Source organism: Sus scrofa, chromosome 3 (genome assembly GCF_054392235.1).
Source record: "Sus scrofa isolate SSC_HxYL_T2T_F1_AM1 chromosome 3, Sscrofa_HxYL_maternal_Yorkshire_Landrace_v2.0, whole genome shotgun sequence".
Taxonomy (NCBI): Eukaryota; Metazoa; Chordata; class Mammalia; order Artiodactyla; family Suidae; genus Sus; species Sus scrofa.
This window is the reverse complement of record NC_139385.1, coordinates 15,269,873-15,295,568: the sequence shown is the minus strand read 5'-3', so window position 1 is coordinate 15,295,568 and position 25,696 is coordinate 15,269,873. Positions and strand designations below refer to the sequence as shown.

The following is a 25,696-nucleotide window of genomic DNA, read 5'->3' as shown; positions in this document are numbered from 1 at the left end:
TTTGCCACGTGCCTCCCACACGCTGAGCCCTGTCACTCCGGGGGGCACCGGCACCTTACTGGTAACATGCATCATCGTGACAAGGTGTTTGAATGATGTATCGCTTAAACGATGAAGCCATCAAAGAATAAGCCCAAGATCAGATTACATTTAATTATGGGATGAAAGAATTCTCATGTGTCACCCTGGTGATGAATTAACTGAGTGGAGGAATGGGGGCATCTCAGAAAAGAGAGGAGAGGAAGACTAAACGTACTGACAGAAGGACAAATCTGTGATACCCTCCCTGGAACCTGGTGAGCCAGAAAGTTCCTTGGCACAGAGCCTGATGCCTCTCAGTTCCTTTCCAAGGCACACACCTTGTCTTAAGAAGGTCCCATTACAGCCAGCAGCTCTTTCAAGGAGTGTTCCGTGAAGTCCCCAGGGCCACTACCCCCGGAACCCTTGCTGGTCCTGCATGCCCTGTTCGTGGCATGGCTGCTGGGAGCTGAGATTCTCAGCTTGGGAGGAGCCCGCATCTGAATCGGCAGGGCTGTGTAGGTGGTTCTCATGAACACTCCTGGTTAAGCTGGTCCTCAGCTTGGATGTGCACAAAAGCACTTGGGGGCAGAGGGAGGGATGGACCAGAATGGGGTTCAGGGGACTGTTGGGGGTGGCAGAACCATTCTTGGTTGTGGTGGGGTTACTTGACCGTATGCGTTTGTCAAAAGCTGCAAAGCTACATTAAAAAGAGTGAAATTAACCTTACAAGTGAAAATCAAATGATATAAAAACTAAAATAGAATTATAAATTTAAAAAAAAATTAGGTTGGGATACTAGACGTAACCTAAGCCTGCCCTAGGCAAACAGGAACGCATGATCAGTACCTTTAAATCTAACACATTGTCCTGCCCATAACTGATGCTCAAGACATTGTGTGGATTGGAAAAAACAATGTCTTTGGAGATGCCTATTAATATGCAGGCCCCACCCTAGTAGGTCTGGGGTAGACTCAAGGAATCAGCATTTGTGGCAAGTTCCTGGTGGCTTGAAGTCCCCTGGGCTGCACCTGAGGATGCTGGGTGGGCAGGCTGGCCCTCCATCCTGGGCTCTCAGTACCCTGTCTCTATTGATCACTCTGGACCACACGCCTCAGCCACTGCGCTGATGTCCCCTGAACATGCCGTATGTCCACCCCCCAGACCTCTGCTCTGACATTATACTTGCCTAGCACTGCCTCTTCGCTTGCTCCAAGCCTTCCTTCTATGCCTTGCTGGGAGGTAGAGGACATTCGGGGGCTCAAGGATGCACCCCCTCCTCCATGAACGCTCCAGATGGTACAGCTCAGCATGCAAGACCAGGAGTCATGGGATGGTTACAAAAGTGGCCAGGTATGACCTGAATCCCAATGTTCAAAGGCAGCTGGTAGTGGCAGTGTCCCTACTGACCTGATAGAATTAAAAATTTCCCAAACCAGAAATGCATTTACCCTCAGCATTCTGTTCCTTGCCTCAACCCAGCCACAGTCTGGGTCCGAGCACTGTCCCATGAAGCTGTTCCTTTGGGACCCCAGGCAGCAGCTCAGCTCCAGGGACTTAAGAGCAGCCTCAGAGCCACGCGGAGGGAATGAAAGAAGGCTGCCCCCAGGCTCAGCACCAGCCATCCTGTTCTCTCTTCTTGACCTTAGTTCTCAGGGAAAATCAGAACAGGGAAGGTGGACAGCATTGACCAGGCGGGCTGGGAGAGAGAGCAGGAAGGGGCTGGCGGAGGAGGACAATCCCTTATCTCTGTAGGGAGACCTTGGTGGCTCCAGAGAAGGGACCCACTTGGACTGGGGCCGGGACAGCAAAAGTCTAGAGAGGGCTGGGGGAGCCCTGGGCCTCCTGAGACAGGGCCCCCCCGCCCCCCCCGGCTCTGAATGGGTTCAAGCTAACACCAAAGGTTGCTACCACGTCTTCAACATTCATTTTAATTAATTAATCAATTAATTTTGCTTTTTAGGGCTGCAGGTGTAACATATGGAAGTTCCCAGGCTAGGGATCTAATCAGAGCTGCAGCTGCAGGCCTACGCCACAGCCACAGCCACACCAGATCCAAACTGTGTCTGTGATCTGGACACAGCTCATGGCAACGTTGAATCCTTAACCCACTGAGCAAGGCCAGCGATGGAACCTGCATCCTCGTGGATATTAGTTGGGTGCATTGCCACTGAGCCACAACGGGAACGCCAACATCCATTTTTAGATAAAACATTGACTCAGAAAAGAAATGGATGTTTGTCTAATGTAAATTAGTAACCCAACTAGAGCAAGGCTGAACACTAGCTGGTGCCTGAGTGGTTCCGAGCTATTTCCATCTTGTTGACAAACACATGTTGCAAGACAGGAAATTACCCTCCTCAGTGCCTATTTTATCTCTGTTTAATTGCTGTTTGATAATAAATTACAACCCAGAGTCCATTAATTAAGCTAACAATGTCTGTGGAACACCAAGTCCTTCTTGTGGGAGTTGCCTTGTTACAGGTTTTTTTTTTTTTTTTCCCATAGCACTCTACGAAGTGGCTTAAAAAGATGCCAAGGCACATGACTGATAGGGAAACACCCTGAACCTCGAGGGAGTGGGTTTGGGAAGGAGGGGAGGCAGCACTGATGAGTGTGGGGAGGGCGGCCTGGCAGCTGGACGGCAGTACCAAGGGCACGCTCTAATTCAGAACATGCGGTGGAACAGGAAACAAGATCAGATTTGCTTTCAAAAAAAATCACCTCATGGAAAACAAACACGGTCCACACTTAGAGGTCGTCACCCCAGAGCTGGCGGGGAGCAAGGAACAGCATAACTTGGTTTGCCATTCCTTCACCAACTCTACGGCTGGAGCATTCGTTCTGGAGAAGCTCTGCATGCGGGTGGAACGGGTGAAAGGTGAATTCTAGATTTCTGCCGACAGAGGCCCCAGTACTGGGCTGTGAAAGCAGCCAAGCTCCCAGCAGGAGAGGTGAACTTGGTGCTTGGTGAACTTCCTGTCTGGGCAGGGAATGGGCAGGTGGCCGTTTGCAGGGCTCGGACTCTCCTTATAGTTCAACCGTGTTGTCTGGGAGGTGGGCTACCTGGGCATTCCAGCTGGATCCGTTTAGCAGGTGACCAGCTGGGACCTGGAGGGAGGGGACTGGGACTTAAGGCTCTGGACAGAGGGTGAGGAAGGTCAAGTCCTCAGGGGTCCGCCCCAGACTGTTTGGATCTGTCAGACGGGGCTCTGAGCATCCAGGGCCCACAGGGAGGGCAGGGGGCTCTGGGAGGAAGTGGCCACAGAGCTACAGAAGGCAGGTGTGGCCGCCTCAATGTGCTAGTCCTCAGGGTTCAGCCAAGACAGTCCTGAGTCGCTTAGAAAACTCCCCTCTGAAATACCCAAGTAAAAAGCCACTGCATAGAGCCCTATGAGGAAGCCCTGAGATCCCTGGGGGACGGTTATGTATTTATTAGACATCATTACTCCCTTCCTCATTCATCGATGTTGGCTTCACAGGTTGGGTGTTGATTATGCAAATATCTACGTGTGACACTGTGGGTTGGTTACATCGTAGTGGATAAATACTCTGTGCAAATGTGACCTTTTCAGAAGATGGGACACAGAGGCTGGGAGTTCAGGGTTCTAAAAACTGCTCCTGGCATTTCCCCAAATGATGGTCAGGTTTGGCACAGTGGCCCGGAAGTGAACATCCCCAGGGCTCAGTGTCCAGACTCCTGCTGCCCTCCTGGCCCAGGACCACTGTGTCCTCATCTCCTCTCCTGGCCATCTACCTGAGACTAATGGGGGTGGATCACCAGCTTGTCTTCTGGCCTCTTGCAAAATGTAGCCTCTTAAATGGCTGACCTGACTGTCCCCTGCAGGCTTCCACTTCCCCAGCCACCAAGACTTTAGGGGTACCTTACCCCTCCAAGACTGGAGGGAAGAACTTGGGAGTCAGTAGAAGCCAAAGGCCAGGATGTCTGCATGGAGTCCACCCCTCTCTGAACTCTTCCAGAACTGGCTGTGCTTCAACCGAATATATCATTACCCCTCCCCCACTGGCAGGTGAACCTTCAAAGGCTCCCCAGTGCCCTCAGGGTCAAGTCCCAAATGCTCCTGGCCAGCATCATCGTATCACCCAGGAACTTGATAGAAATGCAGTGTCTCAGCCCACCCTCCCACCAGCCCCGACTCAGAAACTCTGGGGATGGAGCGCAGTAGCCAGTGCTTCCATAAGCCTTCCAGATGGTGCTGCAGCACGCCGAAGACTGAGAACGAGTGCCTTGGAGCCATGGCCTCCTCAGGCCTTTGGAGGTGGGCCTCTCCACCTCGCTTCCGCCTCATCTCTCAGCATGTCCTCCCCTCTTGCCCAACCTGGGCCACGTTCTGCCACTCAGCACTGCAGGCTAGCTTGTTCCTTCCTCGTTTTCTTCCTTCCTTCCTTCCTCCCTCCCTCTCTTTCTTCCCTCCCTCCCTCCCTTCCTTCCTTTTGCTTTTTAGGGCTGCACCTGCAGCGTCTGGAGGGTCCCAGGTCAGGGGTCTAGTCAGAGCTCCAGCTGCTGGCCTACACCACAGCCACAGCAATGTTGGATCCTTAACCCACTGAGCGAGGCCAGAAATTGAACCTGAATCGTCATGGATACTAGTTGGGTTCCCTCCCACTGAGCTACGACGGGAGCTCCCTCTTTGCACATTTTCCATGATGCCGGTTTCCTGGCCTTTTCCCTTAAGTGCAGACCACTTGAGAGCAGGGAGCATAGCTTCTCCACTGCCATTCACAATCGCGACTGGGGTCTGCAGTCGGGGTCCAAGACCCATCTGTCCAGTGAGCGAGAATGGATGAAGACACCCACTGGATTCTTTAGCCCGAATTGCCTTCAATGCTAAAGCTCTGTTCCTCGATGGAAAGAAGCAGGTCTAGGCTTCCTGGTCACTCTTCTGCTCCCCACAGGTGCTTCCAGCCAATTGTCGGTGATGGTAGGGCTCAGGAAATTATATGGACCTAAATGGACTGGATTTGAATTTAAAATGCCTGGGTCTGGCTGGAGAGCCTGGTTCTAGTCTGCTTTGCTCACAGGCGCTCTCTCCTCTGTGCCTCCCAGAGTGACCGCAAGGAGCAAAGGGCTCAGGATTCAACTTGCCTGGCATTGCCTGTCTGCTTTCACAGGACCTGTCACACAGGGGAGCAGAGGGTTTGGACCATGAGAACTCCCTGCGCGGATAGTAGAGGAAATACAGCTCCTCTATTTCCAGATGCCGGCTTCACGGGAAAGCAAAAGCACTCTGAGCAGAGAAAACCCATGAGCCTTTATGAACACATGCTCGAGCCTGTGTGTGTGACTGGTGAACGTGAGCATGCACGTTCATAGAAACGAGAGAGACGAAGGGCGCTTACAGGGTCTTTTGTCCACTGTCTTGCTTTTACAGATGAACAATCTGAGATCCAGAGAGAATCTGAGTCTGGCTTAGACAAGCATTTCGTGCTCCTCTGGAATTGAATAGAAATGTTTTCCCAGTTTGTAACTTGGCCTTTTTGTGACTAGTGGTTGACATAAAAATGTTTTAAATTTTTATGCCTGTCAAGTCTAATGACATTTTTGCACATGCGTTCTCCCAATTCGAGAGGATTTCCGCCAGGCTTTCAGTACATGCCCATGTGTGCATGCAGGCGCATACACGGTGGGCTAGCAAAGCTGTCCAAAGAAACTCACTTACTGGGCTCTATTTCTACTCTGTTGGCCGACCGTTTTGTCCTTTTGGTTATCTCGGGGCTCTCCTGGGAGACCAGAGAACACGTGTGTTCTTTGAAACGGTACTGCAAGCACATTTTTCCTTCCCAACCAGTGCTTGGCACTTGTGCCAGCCCTTAGATACCAAGGCCATCTTACCACCAAACTGACGACGGCCCTTGAGAATGGACACGTCAACCAGGTTCTCATGAGGGGATCTGCTAACTCTTTCTTTGACGTTGGAAAGCAGGCTGATCTAGTTGTAATGAAACATATGCACACGTGGCATCTATTTGCCTACCAGCACATGGCAACCGAAACTGACGCAGTTTCCTTCCAGGAGGAAATGGAATCGATCCTCTTAATAGCTGTGTTGATGCAACCACTTGTGACTCTCCCCCCTAGTTCCTAGACAGAAACCACCAGAAAGCCCCTCACCGGCTCAGAACAGGTACCAACTACCAAAGCAGAGGACGACAGAAGTTCCCAGAAGTTCCACACGTCTCCTGTGGGCCTGGTGAACTTACTCCCCCTCCTGGCCAGAGCCAGGCTTCCTACCTGGGGTCCCCAGCCGTGGCACGGGTACAGTATTGCTGTGTGGTTCTCCAGCGGCCCCTGGTCCAAGCAGACGTCTTTTGCCTTGTTGTTGCGAAGCTGCAGGAACAGGCAAAACATGACCCATCAGAGCTTACGTGGTGGCGCTTCTGCTCCCCAACCACCTTTCTGCCATGGCTTGGTTCTGACTTCTTGATGCCAAGGCCATGAGATCCCCGCCCCCCAAGTAAGGACCAAGGCTTGATTGAGTCTGTGCGGTGATCGCTTCGGCAAGAAAGACAAAGTCCCCCAGTGGATGGTGTGGACACTGGACATCTGCCTGTGACCACCTCAGGGAATTTTGCACATAGAAACACTGATTATACATTGGTTATCCAAAGTGGACCTCGGCATCAACGCTGGTTTTCATAACTCTGAGAACCAGAGGGCAGCTTCTTTTCATGGCACAGAGGCATGAAAAACTAATCACAGAAGCAAAACAAGAGTTGGCATCTACCAACCCCAAACTCCCCATCCATCCCACTCCCCCCGCCCCCGGCAACCACAAAGAGCTCTGTTCTCCCTGTGAGTCTGCTTCTGTTTCGTAGATAAGTTCTGAAGGTGTTATTCTTTTTTTTTTTTTGAATTTTAAAAATCAGAGTATAGTTGATTTACAGAGTTGTATCAATTTCTGTTGTTCAGCAAAGTGACCCAGTCATAATTATATGTGTGCGTGTGTGTGTATACACACGTTCTTTCTCTTATTTTATTTTCCATCATGTTCTATCACAAGAGATTGGATATGGTTCTCTGTGCAATACTGCAGGACCTCATTGCGTATCCACTCTGAATGGAATAGTTTGCATCTACTCACCTCAAACTCCCCGTCTATCCCACTCCCTCCCCCTCTCTTCCTCAGCAACCACAAGTTTGTGAGTCTGTTTCTGTTCCGTAGATAGTTCATCTGCACCATATTTTAGAGTCCACATACGAATGATATCATATGGTATTTGCCTTTCTCTGTCTGACTTCGCTTAATATGAGAATCTCCAGTTGTATCTGGATAAGCAATGACGTCCTACTGTACAGCACAAGGAACTATATCCAATCTCTTGGGATAGAACGTAATGGAAGATAGTTTGAGAAAAAGAATGTATATATATATATCCGTGTAAATGGATCACTATGCTGTACAGCAGGAATTGACACAACCTTGCAAATCAATGATGCTTTAATAAAAATAAAAAAATTTTAAAAAGCAAAGCAAAACCAAAAACCTTACCATCATGAAAAGCTCAAGCAACAATTTATTCATACATTCACTGAATGTCTATGCGAGTGTTTGGAATGCATCTGTGGAGGAGCTGAAGAAAGTTCCAGAGAAATATCCCGATTCCAGGCATGTCTCTTTGGAGGCGTGTAAGAAGTTACCTCATTTCTATCTCCGGGTCCGTGTGATTCTATATTAGTGTTCATCCCACCCACCACTGGCAATCTCAACCAGTGGGAAAATGGCAATGCTGCTGGCGGTCTACCTGTGTATTTGAGTTCCCTCCAGATACTATTCTCCATGGAAACCAAACTAGCCAAGGACAAATCAAGAAGAGAGGCAAGGAGGAGTTCCCGTCATGGCTCAGTGGTTAACAAACCCGACTAGTATCCATGAGTGTGCAGGTTCGACCCCTGGCCTTGCTCAGTGGGTTAAGGATCTGGCATTGCCGTGCGCTGTGGTGTAGGTCACAGATGAGGCTCGGATCTTGTGTTGCTGTGGCTGTGGTGTAGACCAGCGGCTGCAGCTCTGATTCAACCCCTACCTAGCCTGGGAACTTCCATATGCCTTGGGTACGGCCCTAAAAAGACCAAAAAAAAGAAGAAGAAGAAGAATAGAGGTAAGGAGCAATCTGTGTACCCAAGTTGTGTCTAGACAACCGAGCAGACTTCTAAAAACTTTTTTTTTTTAAAAGATTTAAAACAAAACACCGTCTCATTGAGATATTTTGGAAAAATACAGAAGAAAGTAACCATTGTTTACAATCCTCTCATACAGTCAATTTGGACATTCAATTTGGTTCAGTTTTGGCTATAATGAGCAACTTTTTGCAAAGAGCTTTTTCATATTTCAGATTTCCTTAAGAATGGAGTCCTACAACCGGGGCAGTATCAAAGGATTTGGAGACCTGAATGTTCTTACACAGGCTGCCCAACTGCTTCCGGTAAGCTCTGGACGCATGTATGCTCCTATTCACAAGGTAAGTAAATACTTAACCAGTCCTGAAGGTTCCCAGGCGAGGGGTCCAATCGGAGCTGCAGCTGCCGGCCTACACCACAGCCATAGCAACACCAGATCCAAGCCGCATCTGCGACCTACACCACAGCTCACGGCAACGTTGGATCCTTTAGTTCTTTTACGGATGCTTTAAGGAAATGCTTGCTGCCAATGCTTTCAATGGTGCAAAGATTAATTCATCACCCACTGAGTGAGGTCAGGGATGGAACCTGTGTCCTGATGGATGCTAGTCGGGTTTATTAACCACTGAGCCACCTCAGGAATGCCCTGAATTTCATCATTTAAAACTACTGTGTTGACCAAAGCATACAGACTTTCAGATATAAGATGAGTAAGTTCTGGGGATCTATGTATAGCATGACGATTATAGCTAATAATATTGTATTACGTACTTAAACATGGCTAAAGGTTCTTAAATGTTCTCCCCACAAAAAAGAAATGGTAATTATGTGACATGTTAGCCAAGGCTTCCATAGCACCCATTTTGCAATACATAAGTGCATCAAATCAACACGTTGTACGGCTTAAATTTATACAATGCTATGTGTCAATTACATTTCAATAAAGCTATATATACACAGAGAGAGGAAAAAAACCACCAGCTTGGAAAAAAATCAATAGGAGGGTTTTTTTTTCTTTGTAGGCTACGAGTGCCAAGTCATAGGAAAACAGCTTCTGATATCTGACTATCATCCCTTTTCTCTTGGAAACCAATTCCTTGTATTAAATGTCTGTGTTTGAAGTTCCTAGATGGATTCCCTTTTTCTTCTTGTTTTTTTTTTCCCCCCCTAAGAGGAGCATTGTTTTAAACCTAAGGTTCCAAAAGTCTGTAGAGAGGGATGTAGAGAGACGTAATGAATCAGACCTACTGCACAAGGTCACAGGAAGCTATCCTTAAAGAACCGCAAAGCCAGCTTAGGAGACCAGCATCATGACTTTAGTTCTTTTACGGATGCTTTAAGGAAATGCGTGCTGTCAATGCTTTCAATGGTGCAAAGATTAATTCATCAGAAAAATCCAGACAATCTCTGAGTCGAAAAGCAATTCAGAAGTACTGGATTTTTAAAAGGGATGAAATTTCAGAAGTGCTTTTACCAATTTATTTTGTTTATATCTTTTAACGTATACATACAAGCAGTATGGTAAAAATGTCTCCTGAAGTCTAACAAAGCTTTTAAAGTAAGTATAGGAGTTCCCATCGTGGCGCAGTGGTTAACGAATCCGACTAGGAACCATGAGGTTGCGGGTTCGGTCCCTGCCCTTGCTCAGTGGGTTAAGGATCCGGCGTTGCCGTGAGCTGTGGTGTAGGTTGCAGACGCGGCTCGGATCCCGCGTTGCTGTGGCTCTGGCGTAGGCTGGCGGCTACAGCTCTGATTCGACCCCTAGCCTGGGAACCTCCATATGCCGCGGGAGCGGCCCAAAGAAATAGCAAAAAGACAAAAAAAAAAAAAAAAAAAGTAAGTATAAATAAAAAATAGAAGCGATAAAATTAATAAAAAAATGATTGTCTTGAGCACTGACAAAAGATTTCTTGTTTTCGTAAATTTATACTGAATAGTAAATAGGAATGTTTCACGTTGAGCAACTGTTTCCCTTTTTGAGAATTATCTGTTTATTTCCCTATGGGGATCTCAAGCGGCTTTATCATAGATTTGTAAGTGCTCTTTACATATTAAGAATATTAATATTTTAAGGCACATGTGTTCCATATACTGATTTTGGAATGCTAGGCTTTGAGGTTTTGTTTCTCATGTTTATGCAAGCAAAGTTATCATGCGGTAATTTAATAAATATTTATTGAGGACCTGGTATGTGCCTGGTTCTGTGCTAATCATAATGAAGCTTTTAAATTAAGATTAAAAAACAAAATGAAACAGTCCCTGCCCTGAAGCATGGCCTGGAGATCGAGAGAGACAGTCACAGGAAGAGCTAGGACAATGACTCAATTAAGCCAGGGCAGCAAAGAGATGGTCCCAGCCAATCTGAGGGCTTCAGAGACAAAGGGGAGGTGAGTCCTGTGCTAAAGATTAAAGAGGACTAAGGAAGTGGAAGGGATGCTGGCAACATTCTATTTTTCACCCAGGCGGCAGCTACAGGGATTTTGGCTTTATACTGCTAATGCCGCACGTGTTGGGTTTATGCATATTGTATGTGTGCTGTATTTCATATAAATAATGCTTAAAGAAAAAAAAAAGATGAGTAAAAGTGAACTAGGGAGCGGTGGCTTTTCAGGATGGCCTCGCACAGAATTCTGAGCAAGAGCTGGTGGCTAATGTCTCTGGACACACTGAAGTGCTTTTGCATTGGAAAGACAAGGTCTTACACATGTAAGAGGTCCCAAGTATTGTCACATCTTTCTTTTTTTTTCCTTTTTATTGACGTAGAGTTAATTTCCAACATTGGGTTAGTTTCTGGTGTGCGGCAAAGTGATTCAGCTATACATACATATATTCTTTTTCGTATTATTTTCCTTTGTAGTTTATTACAGGATATGGATATCCCTGTGCTAGGGAGTAGGACCTTGTTATTTATTTTATATATAGGAGTCAGTATCTGCTAATCTCAAACTCCTAATGTACTCTCCCTGCATATCTTTCTTTAGAAATTAACTTAAGACATTCAGGCTAAGAGAGAATAGAAATTTGTGAATCTAAGAAACGTGACTTATTATCTAAGTGGGTCTGGGCCCCAGCACTGGTTGTAGGGTGAGACAGTAAGGCAAGGCTGACGAGGGGGCTCAGAGGTGTCCGTTTCCTTCCGCCTCTGTGCTGGGGAATGGTGGCATAAAGAACCAGCAGCGGTGAGCGTTAGGATGCTACTGTCTGAATAATGGTCAGTTCCGTCCTGAACTGAACTGGACCAAAAAGTTATTCTTCGAGAAGGTGTAAAATGCCAATAAAATATCGTAATGTTTGGCTCTAGAATGCCACGCCATGTTAACAAAGACCGAAAGGAAACACCAAGTGACGAGGAGGTCCGTAAAAGCATTTGTTTTATGTGCCCCTTCATTTTGGAGAATCAGAGATTATTATTATTTTTAAATGATAGGCTAGCAAAATGTCATTAAGAACAAGACATATACAGTTCACAGGGCTAGACAGCTTTTTTTTTTCCTTTTTTTTTGCTTTTTTTGCTTTTCAGGGCTGCACCTGCAGTATATGGAGGTTCCCAGGCTAGGGGTCTAATTGGAGCTGTAGCCGCCGGCCTACACCACAGCCACAGCAATGCCAGATCCGAGGCGCATCCGCAACCTACACCACAGCTCATGGCAACGCCAGATCCTTAACCCACTGAGCGAGGCCAGGGATCGAACCTGAAACCTCATGGTTCCTAGTCGGATTCGTTTCCACTGCACCACGATGGGCACTCCTAGAAAGCTTTCAAAACACCCCCAAAGAAGCTAGCTTAAAAACCAGGAAAGAGCAAGGAACACTAAAACCAGAAACATTCGCTGGCCTGGGGAAATATTCTCAAACAGAATTGTCCCCGAAAAACAAAGGAGAGAAAGTATGCCTATAGCATGATAGCCATCCTGCCTTCTTTCTCCCACTGCTCTGGGCTCTGGGCATAGTGAAAAGAACCCACAGAAGTGAGTGTTAAAAATAGAAGTATCTAGGAGTTCCTACTGTGGCTCAGTGGATTAAAATCCTGACATAGTCTCTGAGAGGATGTGGGTTGGAACCCTGGCCTCGCTCAATGGGTTAAGGATCCAGTATTGCTGTGGCTGTGGCATAGGCCTGCAGCTGCAGCTCAGATTCTACCCCTAGCCCAGGAACTTCCATGGGCTGCAGGTGCACCATAAAAAGAAAAAAAAAATAGAGTTGTCTAATTAATGCTAGACTTTGTTACAAACTAAGTTTGATTCAGTTTGATTTTCATTTAATCCTGTAGTCCATCAGAAATATATTTCAGTATATGGTGAGCTCAACGAGTGGAGAAAGAATAAAAGAAGCCAAAGACCTAAAATGTTAACATTGGTCATAGCTGGGAAATGGGATTTGCAGTAGCTTTTGTTTTCATCTTTATATTTTCTGTGTAATGTATATATGGAATTTCTTACTGGAAAACATAGCAAAATTTGCAAAAACAAAAGGCTTCCTACCTCCCCAAACCAGATTATGATCTCTATGTTACCTCCAAGGCCATGCCATCTTTCATCTCCCGAGATGTCATTTACTCTGTGCTCATGTGAATGGCAGTCCCTGGAGTTGTGCAGTGCACAGCCTGTGGAACTGTGCCCTGGCCTTCTTCTAGCAATTTCCCACTTTAATCCTGTCTCTTTTCATAACTATTTTTCTTTTAACTATAAAATTATCACATAAACATTAGTGATAATTGGGAAAATACGACAAAATACCCACATAAAAATTGCCTGTCCCACTATGTAGAACATGTCACCAGGCTGTTTTCTTACTTGCTTCCAATCTGAAACAGTAGCTAATCTAATTTTTTAATCCAGATTTTTTCCTCATAAGCATTATATTATGATGTTTTTCTCACATCATTAAACTTTTGTATATACCTTTCGAAATGGCTGCAAAATATTTCAAACCATTAACACAGTATATTTAACTAAACTTGAAGTTAAATTCAGATTTTTAAAGGAAGAAAAACAAATCCCTGAGATGAACAATTTCACTCTCAAATCATTGTCCTCATTTCAGCTTATTTACTTAGGATAAGAATGGAGAGGAAAGTGTGACTATCATTAAGCCTTTTAATACATGTGGTTCAAATTGCTTTTTAAAAAGCTTGTTTCAATTTGCACTCTCACCAGAGGATCCGTGGTTTTTCATATTACCAAGACTTTGCTGGAAAAGTAATAACATACATTCCAAAAATGAATCTTTGTTCAGTTGGTATAAAGGGAAAAAAGCTACCTCAATGTATCTTACATTGTGTTTTAATTTCTTCGATTATGGAATCAATAAATTTCACCTATTTTTCCTTGGGGATGTTTTATTTTCTTATTTAAGTCAAAATTTTTATTTAAGTCAATTTGCAGAGTTCACGACACATTAATGGCATTATCCATTCATCTGGAGTACTTCTGACATACACATTTCCAGCTTGGCAGATTATTTCTCCATTCAGTTGATATACGGATTATTTTAATATTTATGAGCTCATATCAGATATCGTTTCCCTTTGCATTTTCTTCCATGGCTTTCATTCTTAGAAAGCCCTTCCCCTTTCAGAGTTCAGATGCATATCTATTTCTGTGTGGTTCAATGACGGTTTCTTTGTTTTAATGCTATAGTCCGTCTGAAATATACTTTGGGATACGGTATGCTGTAAGAACGAAACGGTTTTTCTTTTCCAGAGAGCTGGGCAATTTACTCAACTGTCTTACGAATAATCCATTCTCTGCCCACAGGTTTTCGATGCCTCCTTTATATTTGATCTTTGAAAAACAAAAACAAACACAAAGAAACCTGCTTTTCTTTTGAAGACAAGGCAGTCTGGACCTGTTAGTAGCCAGGAGGATGTGCCAGGTGCTGTTCTCAGAACTCTAAGTACGGCAGCTCATTTCCTCTTCCCATGCGCCCCATGCAGAGGGTACTTTCACACGCCCATTTTACAGACGAGGGGGCAGCAGCAGAAAGGAGCCAGGAAGAGTGGAACCCAGCAGGCTGGCTCCAGAATCTTGATGCCTCCCCTCACCACGACACGCACTGCCCCTGCTGGAAGTAAGCTCCCCACCCAGATTGCAGCGCGGAAGGGACGCCTCGCCTGCACCTTAATGATGTCACCGGGGGCTGATTTATTTCCTACAAAAGGCGTCTGGCCTAAGATAGAAAAATCCACAACTTGTAGAAAAAGGAAATGCTCTAAGTCCAAGAGAATTTTTTTAGCTTCAGTTTGATGGTCCCAGAGGGTTCCAGGCAGCCCTGGGAAAAAAATCCAAATGCCAGCGCTAGTAGAGCATCTTGGGCGGGTCCAGACCACCCGGCTCCCTGCGCCCTGGCCTGATTCTGTGCCACTGATAAGTCTAAACACACACGCTGCGAGGAAAGAACAGGGCAGATGCCCAAGTGCTTATTCACAGCCATGCTCTCAGCAGCGGCCCTTAACGGTATTTTAAAAAAGGGAACCAACAGCAATGTCTGTGATTTCAAGCAAAACACAGTGTTCACAAAAGGTACCACCTTATCCCTCCATTAATAATGCTGCAGAAAAAGGCTTAATGACCCAGGAAAATATTCTCCATTCAATATCAGTAACATTTCACGTTATTAGGCATGGTGGACAGCCTGGTTTTAGTTTGTGTTCCCATTGTGACTCAGAGGGTGAGGGACCCAAAGTTGTCTCTCTGAGGATGCTGGCTCAATCCCTGGCCTTGCTCAGTCAGTTAAGGATCCTGTGTTGCCACAGCTGTGGGGTAGGTCACAGGTGTGGCTCAGATGTGGCGTTGCTGTGGCTGGGGCACAGGCCTCAGCTGCAGCTCCAATTCGATCCCTGGCCCCGGAACTTCCATATGCCGCAGGTGTGACTGTAAAAAGAAAAAAATATGTGTACACAGAATCTATGTCTGTATGAATACACAGAGACGTGTATATGAAAATAACATATGTGTATATGAAAATATATATATTTTTAGCAAAAGGAAATATGCACGCAGTAAAGAAAACCATGCATCAAAATGCATACATTATCTTTGGAATTAGAATGTGTATGTCTAATCCTGGCTTCGTGAATTATGTGAGACCTTAGATAAGGTATTTAAGGTCTCTAATTTCAGTGCTCTTATCAATAAAATGGAAACAACACCTCTTAAAGGGAGGGTGAAATGAATTCAAATGTGAAAGGCACTTAGGGTGCCAGAACATCGAAAATCTTCATTGCTATTATTGCTATTTTCTAAAATGCAGATTTATGGAGCTCCCACGTGGCACAACAGGATTGGAGGCATCTTGGGAGTGCTGGGACGTGGGTTCGATCCCTGGCCAGGCACAGTGGGTTAAGGATCCTGTGTTGCCACAGTTTCAGCTTAGGTTGAGACTGTGGCTCAATCTGATCCCTGGTCTGGGAGCTCCATATGCTTCGGGGCAGCCAAAAATGAAAAAAAAAAAAAATGCAGATTGATGGCACTTGTGCTAAAAGTCAGTCTGTTTTAATATTCAGAAAGGCGACATAATCTCATCATAGGAATTCTGAGAAGGCCATCTGTATCCTTTTATTTGGCACGAAATGACCCTGGTCCATGGCACCGGGCGGGAGACAGACAGTTCTAGTCTCCGCCTCTCTTTGTACCCAACTTCCTGCTCAGTGTCCCACCTACAGGTCCCAGGGGACCTCAAAATCAAAATGTCCTAAACAGAGCTCATGGTCCAGTTCTCATGTCCTGTACCCTCACTATAATATTTATTACATGCATCACCCCCCATAATTGTCAAGACCTGACTCATCACTGAAGAAATGAATCAATGAATGAGTGAGCGAATGACTCTGTTCCTTGCTTTTCCCCCAGCAAAGCCACCCCCAGCCCACTGCACAGGCACCCAAGCCGAGAGCATGTGGGGTCTTAATTACCTCCCCGTAGGCAATGGTGTTATTGTATCTTCTCATTTCTGGGTAGACGTGGTCCAGGTACCACTGGAAATTCTTACACTTTAAACTTTTCCTTAAGGCTCTTCTCTCGGAGACATCGCCAATGTCAATTCCTGGATTCTGAAAGTAAGCACAGGGCATCCGTGAAGGGGAGGCTCTGGTCAGACAGGAGGACAGGCAGTGTCACCTTCAGAGGGAAATCTGAAGCCCTCTTTGATCATGTAGCCTTGAGCTGGACACCCCCAAAGGCAGCTTCCTCACCATCTGCAAAGGGATCCTGCTGACAATGACAACCTGCGGTCCCATCTCCTCCATGTCTCCCATTCCTCCAGTGATTCTCAGACCCAATTATCAGAGGAATTATTTGATTAAGATGAGACAATAAATGCCTATAACCACCTCCAGTCTTTCTTTTCTGTACACGTGTAATTCCCACCCCACCCCCCCTTTGCGGGCTCTTTGTGAAGTTCATTATATGCAGATGTGAAAATAATTTTCCATTGCAAAGCTTGTAATGATGTTCTAATGAATAATTCACTCTGCTTTTACAGAAATGAACCTGTAATGGGCTGCTGTGTGCTGACAGGGGAAAATAAAGTAGCTGAAATATGACTCCACCGACTCAGCCACAAGATGGCTATGACCCAGTGGAGACAGGAGGCGCTCCGCCACGGCGGGCAGCCAAGCGGCAACTTGGAGCAGGACGAACGAGCAGACTCTCAATGATTTCCCTAAGATTTCCTCTTCGGCAGCCAAACAGTGATTTTGAAAAGAAACGTTCCTTTAAATGTCAAACTTATTAAAATTCAATGGCAAAACCTGGGCGGTGATATTTAACTCTTTGCTTTAATATACTTAGCATGATTAATGAGGCCGGTCATCGGGGACAATGGTAGGGAGCTCTGGCATTGGGACGCAGAGGTTGTTTGGAAAGGGAGAGATCACAGGGCCCTCAGTGCCAATGACCCTGCGTCACGCCCCTATCCTAGATCACAATTCTCATCGGCAGATAAGAAAAACAACGCCTGGTCCACAGACGTCACAGGGCTGTGGGCGGAGTTGAATGAAGACGCCGCCCAGCCCTGAGCTGAGAGCAGGACCTTAAGCAAGTCACTTTAACTTGCCCGGGCTTTGGCTTACCCATCTGTAAAATGGACATCACAATAGGTTCATACCAAGCTAGCATTTATAGAGCACTGGATATTTGTTATGCTCTGTTTTAAGCCTCATTCTCATCATCCCGGGAGCCCTGTGAGATCAAGGTTAACAGTCTCTGTTTTAAAGATGAGGAAACTGGGGCAGGTAGGAACTTTGAGGTTGTTATGAGGGCTAATGGAGATGTTGCAAATCAGAAACTTAGCAAGTGGCTGAGACGGTGTAGGAGCTCAGCAAAGCTTGCCCATCTACAATAATGTGGAAAATTACTTACGGTTTAACAGCTATAACGTGCTGTGTGGCCACTGGGGGGTTGCCAGGGCTTTAGAACATTATTTCAATAATTCTAACAGGGAGGATACGAAATTCTTCACTTTCATCCTCTTTATCCACAAACCTGCACCTATTCAACTGCATTTCTGATGTCCTGGGCTCCAGCCTCCTGAAAGGCTGAGGCTGCTGTTTCTCAGTGGGAACAACTCAGTGGCCTCGACACCTACATGTGCTCTGGCTGCACAGATTAAACCCAACTGTGGCTGAGGGTCCAGGTGGCCCCCCGTGCTTTGGAGGGCAGAAAAGGGCTCACCAGCTTTCCCACATCCTGTGCCAGGACTGCTCTGCGTACATCACAGGCACTGAGCTTTGTACTTTAGCACTTAGATTAAGTACTTCAGATTTAGTTCTCACAATGACCTGGGAAGGAGGACCTGCTATAGAGATGATAAGGAGGCTTGTCCAAGATGTCATAACTGTAAGGGACAAAGATTCCAACGGAGCCAGGGGACAACCACTGGGCAGTCCTCCTGGGGGGCTGTAGTAACTCGGGAATTTCCCTAGATTATACTCTGGACAGAATATGGAGGAGAACTGAAGAGCCATATAAACAAGGATTCAGCATATTCTAGGGACATACATCATGAGGCAGCTGCATCTCCACGGAGGGGACACTGTGAGAGCAGATGACGGGATCTGGTGCCAAAAACTTGGGGCAAGGATCTTTCGGACACAGTGTACATACAGGAGCAGGGTGTCAAGATTAATATAATGAGACTGGAATTGACACACTAAGACTCTTTTAATCTTTATACATGGATTTAGAGACTTCCACTGTGCCAGTCCTCATGTAAAGCAGGGGTTCTAAGATCTGGAGATCTATGAGTCACCCTAAAGTGCATTTACGATTTTTCAAGGGTGAGCATCCTTCTGGGGAGGAACCATTAGCTTAGTTAAGGGACCAGTGACCTGTCAAACATAGGGTCACTGTTCTAGGGTGATAGGGAAGGGCTGTTGCACCTTACCTCCAGGGGCAAATTCCACGCTATGTACACATGAGACTTGTAATCATCCATCCAGACCTCAGCAACCCGGAGGGCATTCCTCTTGGTGTAGAAGCCAATGTTGCTGTTGTATGGCTTCTTCTTCCGCTCAATGTGGGCCACCCGTGAGCAAGGCAGGACCTCCATGCTGCCCCCGCAGAGCCACACCTGGGGGTGTAAGAGTCTCATCAGCCTGACAGAGAAATGCCCAGAGGATACCCCTCCTTTCCCCAGGCTCAAAAGCAAGGGGCAGGAGACAGCCTGAGTGAGAAATGTATTTCAAAATAGAAAGCCCCGAGATTTCAGAGTTGGTTTGTTACTGCAGCAGAGCCTAACCTAACCTAACTAAAACAGGAAGAAAAAAGGTTTGGGGGATTTTTTTTTTTTTATAGAGACAGCAGCTCAGGATATTAAAATTCAGCTCTTCCTAAGAGAGGTCCATAAATCTGAGTTGCTCCTGGTGACATGTAAGTTTTCTTAAGTTTGCAATAGTGTACAACTGGTACCTATGAAGGTTTTCTTTCCCATCTGGCTGAAGTTGTGCCCTTCAGGGCTCTAATGGAAAATTCAAACTAAAAAAAGATCATCTTTATTATTCATATCCATACAAAGTGTGCAATGGTCGAATTCTGCATTGTTAATATTTTATGTTTTGGCATCCTAAGAGCATAGACGCCTGGCCTTCTGGAAGCATCTGCTCCAACACCATCATGGACAAGTGGCATTTGTTGCTGGGATATTTAAGAGGAAGGTTGAAATGTCCATTGTCTGTTTAAGGGATGCAAAAGCCCACGGAAGTGACACTTGCCATCCTCTGCAGGAGTACTCTAGGGTTCCAGGCTCAAAAGGCCCTGCTCCCAGAGGAGAGCAGAACCATCCAACAACTCTTGGTCCCAGGCAGGACAAATAAAGCATTTCTATTGTCAGGAAGGACTAATTTGTGAAAATGAAGTTCCTGGTGAGGAGCAGAGGATAGGGACACAGAGAGGTCTCAGGGACCTGTGTGACTGTCCTGTATACTCTCCACAAATGAGTATATTCACCTTGTTCCTGAGAGTACATGAGAGCTGGTAAGCTGACTCGGGTTACACAGTGTGTCTTCATCCTACCCCTCGCCACTTGTAACTACTGTACTTCAGTTTCCCAAACTCCCTCCATGAGGATACTGGGACCCTCTTGAGTGTTTGCACACCTCCTCTGGGCCTTTACTGATTCATACATGTGTGCGTGTGTGTGTGCGCATGTGTGTGCGTGATTTCTATTTCCCAACTCTGACCACACCACAAGAAAATGATACAGATGGAAAATTCTCCCCATAACTGAGAATTCTCATCTTGCTTGCTTCTTTAAGGATGAGAGATAGATAGACAATGGGTGGTCCAGCCTCGCTGGATTTGTGACCTGACAGCAACTAGGAACCTTCATGAGTTGGGACAGACCCAGCTGCTGGCAGTGGAAGGAAGCCAAGTCAGGGAAGCAAAATATGGCAATAAGCCTGCAGGGGAATAGGAGCAAAAGAGACCTTACAGGGTAAAAGAAGGTGGTTGAATTTCAGGAATGGGCAAGATATAAAGACACAGAGTTCCACAGGTATGTGGCCCTGGACTGTTTCCAGATTCTGAGAATGAATGGGGAGACATCTCATGTTCACAGATTACAAAACTGAATATTATGTTAGCAATACTTCCCACATTGATTTAATTTTTTTTTCTTTTAGGGCAGCACCTGCAGCATATGCAAGTTCCCAGGCCAGGGGCTGAATTGGAGCTGCAGCTGCCCACCTATGCCACAGCCACGGCAACTTCAGATCTGAGCCACATGTGTGACCTACACCATAGCTCATGGCAACCCTGGATCCTTAACCCACTGAGTGAGGCCAGGGATCGAACCCTCATCCTCAGGGACACTAGCCGGGTTCTCAACCTGCTGAGCCATGATGGGAACTCCTGATTTTAATATTTAACACAATCCTTATCAAAACCTCAAATGGCTTCTCTGCAGAAATGAACCAACTAAAATGCAAATGGATACACAAGGGACCCCAAATAACCTTGAAAAGAAAAAATTTGGAGGTCTTCCACTTCTGACCTCAAAATGCACCACAAAATCACCATAGTCAAGACCATGTGGTACCAGCATAAGGACAGCCATACAGATCAATAGATAGAATTGAGAGTCCAGAAAAACACCCTCACTTTCATGATTAATGTCAAGACAATTCGGGGGGGGGGGGTGGAGAAGAGTCTTTATAACAAATGGTGCTGGGACAACATGCAAAACAATGACTTTGGACCAGTACTTCACAGTAAGTACAAAAACTACCTCGAAATGGATCAAAGGAATTCCTGCTGTGAATGTGACACAATGGGTTGAGAATCTGACTGCAGCAGCTGGGGTTGCAGCAGAGGCATGAGTTCAATACCTGGCCAGCACAGTGGGCTAAAGCATCTGGTGTTGCCACAGCTGTGCCATAGGTCGCAGCTACGGCTTGGATTCAATCCCTGGCCTGGGAACTTCCGTATGTTGTGGGTGGCCATATATATACAAAATGTATCAAAGACCTAAATGTAAGGGCCCAAACTACAGAACTCTTAGAAGAAAACATAAAGGTACATTTTCACGACCTAGGATGAGACAAAGGTTCATCCACTGATGAATGGGTAAATAAAAATATGGTAGATCCATACAATGGAAAATTAATTGGCAGTAAAAATACAATAGAGACCCATGCTATAACATGGCTGAAAACACTGTGTAAGTACAAGAGGCCAGTGAAAAAGGACAATATATAGTGTGATTCCATTTATATGAAAGGTCCAGTGAAAGAAAGACAGAGGCAGGAAGTAAATGGAGGGCTGCTGAGGGCTGCAGGTAAGGTAAGAAGAATAGAGTGACTGCTAGTAGGTATGGGGTTTCCTTTTAGGGGGATAAAAATCTTGTAATACTGATTGGGGTGACTACTGCACAACTCTTTGCATATACCAAAACCCACTGAATTGTACACTTAAAATGGGTGAGTGATAATAGTACATGAGTATCTCAACAAAGCTGACAAAAGCATATAAACAGAGATGGAGAAAAGAAGGTTCGAGGGATGGAAACTAGTCTGGGGAGGCTCAGGAGGACTGTGAAAGCGAAGCAGAGCTCCGTGTGGACCAGTTACCCAGCAAAGATCTCACATGCAGGCGTACTGGGGTGGGGTGGGGTGGGGTGGGGGAGGGGGGCTCAGCAAAAGCCAGAAACCCAGTCCCAGGAATGGAGTTGCTGGGTGGGGCCAGAACCTGCAGCCTGACTGACCCGGTGTCAAGTCCTCTGTAAGCAGTCCAGACCAAGATCAAGGTTGCTTCAAAGCCAGGCTCACCAGAGGGCTCAAGTGGCCTTGGCTGTGAGCAGGTGGGTGAGAGGGCAGAGGATTCCTCGCCTCCTAAGTAAGAGGGGGTGGTGGGCGGCGTACCAGGCTGGAGGCAAGGCGGCACCACACCACTGTCCTGTGGGGCAAGGACACTGGCTTCCTTGTCCATGTGACAGCAACTCAGCTCTTTCTGTACCATCTGGGCAGGGGTGAGAGGCTCTCTGACTGCTTGGTATCTAGTGGGTACACCCCGCTGCCGGGCCCAGCAAACCTGGGGTGAGGTACCAGGGTTGGTGCTGGCCCAGATGCTGGTAACACTGTCAGAGACCCTCTTCACCCGGGTCCCGTTCCCGTCACTGTCCTGTGTCATCGTCCTGTGCCGAAGTCTACACTTCAGCCTGTCACTTCCAGTGACTCAGACCGGATGTGGGGGTCATAGGGTGAGCAATGAGCACATCTTGTGTTAGACAGAAAATGCCATCCCCGGACACTCAGGCTGCAAACCGCCCTGGAAATATCAGGCAGAAAAGGCAATGCAAGCAGGAAAAAAAGAACAAGAAAAATGTACACAAACACCAGTGGGGGAGTTCCCATTAATATTCATGAGGATGCGGGTTTGATCCCTGGCCTTGCTCAGTGGGTTAAGGATCCGGCATTGCCGTGAGCTGTGCGGTAGGTCACAGATTCGGCTCAGATCTGGTGTTGCTGTGGCTGTGGTGTAGGCTGGCAGCTGCAGCTCTGATTCGACCCCTAGCCTGGGAACCTCCATATGCCACAGGTGCAGTCATACAAAGAGAAAACAACAACAACAACAAAAAATAACAATAACAAAAAATGCCCAAACACCAGCGGGCTTGGAAGGAACTGAGCCCAGTCTCTTGGGCGCTGAGGGACAGTCCCAGTCCTAAAGCAGGTTCTAGGAGCTTCTCACTGCCCTGTCCTTCCCTGTCCTCCACTTCTACAGCCCCCACCACCTGCTCCAGACCCTGGGACCAGCCAGGTAGCTCCAACCAATCACCAAACACCATCTTCCTCATTAAATCCTCACAGATGAGGAAACGGAGGGTCTGAGAAGTTAAGCTGTAAAGAAACCACAGTTGGTGCTGGGGGAGCCAGAACCGCCATCCTAGCCACCTGTCATATCAAGTGGCCAGTCCTTACGGGGCGTGCACTGCAGCTCGGACCCCTCCCACCCAGAGAGGGCTGACCTGCCACGGCGGGCCCTCCAGCCCCCCTCAGCACAGCTTGCCCCTCCCTCAGGGTTCCTGGCCAGCACCTCTGACCTCACAGCTGCCGGGGTGGGCAAGGGGAGCACATGGCCAGTGGAAGCTCATACATATGCATGAATGTGTCCAGGAAGGGGGCACAAAATAAAGAAAAAAAATGGAAATAGTCCAGAAGACACAACATGGCAGGCAGAGAAAGGAAAGCAGGTTGACCAAAGGCCTTGTGTATTTATTTGGCCACCCCGAGGCGTATGGAAGTTCCCGAGCCATGGATAGAACCTGCGCTACAGCAGTGATATAATGCTGGATCCTTAACCCACTGGGCTGCCAGGGAGCTCCACCAAAGGCCTTTCTTATTGGACTCAATGCCAGGAAGACCTGACTCTCTCCAGCTTCTCCCACCAACCACCCTCATGTGCTTGTAGGAACGCTGTTTCTTGGCAGTCGGAGCAGGGATGGGAATCCATCCCAACGTGGTCCCTGCCAACTGGCCCAGCCCGCCCGGGACCACCTGGGAGGTGTCCCCCAGCACCAGCTGAGAAGAGGGGAAGGAGGAACCGGCCATCCCATCCTCTAGTGAGAAAAGGCCATGGACTCCCCTTCTCTCAGAATTTGGGCACCCCATTCTCCTCTCGAACCCCGGTTTTCTCCCCTATAATTAAGGGGGGAGGCTGTCTCTATGGATTCACCTATTCTGGACGCTTCTTACAAGTGGAATTATACCGTATGTGGCCCTTTGCAGCTGACTTCTTTCACTTAGCATCCCGTTTTCAAGTTGTATCCAGGCATCAGTACTCTGTTCCTTTTTATGTGGATGTACGGATGGCCTATGTTTTGTTTCTACTGTCATCCGCTGATGGACATTTGGGTTGTTTCCACTGGGGCTGTTAAGAATAACCCTGCTACGAACATTCATGTACAGGTGTTTACATGGAGAGACATTATCACTTCCTTTGGGTACGTAACCTAGGGGTGGAATTGCTGGGTCCTCTGGTACCTCCAAGTTTAACTTCTCCGAAGCGGCTGCCCCACTTTACATTCCCATCAGCAGCGTGCCGAGGGTCTGAAACGTCCCCCATCCTCGCTCGCTCGCCCTTGCTGTTGTCCATCCTTCTGATTAGAGCCATCCTAGTGGGTGTGAAGTAGCAACGCGCTGTGGTTTTGATTTGCGTTTCCCTGACGGCTAATGATGTGGGGTGTCTTTTCATGTGCTTCCTGGCCATTTGTCTCTCTTTGGAGAAATGTCTATTCAGATCCTTTGCCCAATTTTTAATTGGGTTGTTTGTCTTTTTATGATGCGCTGAGGCCTTCGGGTGAACATGAGGTTGGCTTCCAGTAACGTCTCTCCCTCTCTCTCCGCCCTCACTCCTCCTCCTCCTCGTTTTGGTCTCCAGTGGGCAAGGCCTTTCCAATCACTCCTCACGGGCAGTCCCTCCCCGGGGCTCTGTGCAGAGCTGGCGTGCAGAGGCTGTGAGGTTGCAGAGGAATGACCTGAGCAGCAGAAGCCAATATTCTTGTTCTACTTCCTCCAAAGACCAGCTGCGTGATATAAAGCAAGGCACTCTCTCCTGCCCCATTCCCTGCAGGTGCTCCAGGCTGTCTATTCCTGTGTCTCAGCCTAAGGCAGCCCTGAAGCTTCCCGGCCACCTGGAACACATGCAGTGTCTGCTCTGATGTCTTCCAGAATGCTGCTACTCCTGAGGGGCGCTTGGCCTTTCTCCACTTGGGAATGAGGAATCCAGGGACTCCAGTGGGAGAATTCCAGAGGACTTGACAGGTCGGCCAGCCAGAAAGGGGTGTGGGAAACAAAACTTCTCTAGGAAGGCCCCCGATCAGTTTTTAGCAAGCTCTCTTCCCAACTCAGATGGACAAATACCTAAAGTCACATGAGATTTTGCTGGCATCTCTCAGGAGAGAAGAAAACATCCTTTTCTCTAGATTTTGTCATGGAGATTTGGAAGAAAAGAGAAAAAAGTTCTTGCCTAAAAAACGTGGGGAGAGGAGAGTCAGAGTCTAGCAGTAAGTGAACTGAGGCGGTTCTGTGGCCACTGCCTCCTGACACCACGGACCAGCAGGATCCTGCAGCCGTCGCAACCCATCCCTGCAGAGAACAGGATGCCCCCGACCTTCACCTTCAGGATTTGCTCTCACATGGGCTCCTCTCAAGGCCTGATCTAATATCTGACCCCATGGAACCTGGAAGCCCAGCCCTGGGCGCCTCTCCCATCCTCTGTCTGGGAAGGGAAGCCCTAACGCTCCGGGGCTGCTCTATCCCACGTCTCCTCCCCACAGGTAGGGATTCTTCCTGGTATCAGCCTGAAGTCACTCTGGTGACCATTTAAACCCACTTGCTGTTAAAAGCAACACTGGAGGGACACTCCGTGCAGAAATTGCGTCAATAGTGCCATTTGGTAATCCAAGTGCAGGCAGATTTTAGCCTCTTGTCTGCTGGCAAAATCTGTTTAAAACAACCCAGATTTCTGGTGAAGGGAACAGTTAATTTGCTACTTCTGGCCTCCCAGAATCTTTTTCAGGATACCTGGAACCTACTTCTGAGAGTGG

At 47.1% G+C, this 25,696-nt stretch overlaps 1 protein-coding gene across 5 annotated transcripts in view; it reads right to left on the bottom strand.

Annotated features, from left to right (window-relative positions):
- GALNT17 (polypeptide N-acetylgalactosaminyltransferase 17) overlaps window positions 1-25,696 on the bottom strand; it is a 423,891-nt gene that overhangs the window by 19,508 nt on the left and 378,687 nt on the right. For all 5 annotated transcript variants that reach the window (XM_085016911.1, XM_085016914.1, XM_085016912.1 and 2 more), the window contains 3 exons: window positions 18,539-18,724; window positions 16,068-16,205; window positions 6,272-6,367 (listed from right to left, as the gene is read on the bottom strand). In XM_085016911.1, the coding sequence (XP_084873037.1) occupies window positions 6,272-6,367; window positions 16,068-16,205; window positions 18,539-18,724 (420 nt within the window). The remainder of the gene's footprint in view (window positions 1-6,271; window positions 6,368-16,067; window positions 16,206-18,538; window positions 18,725-25,696) is intronic.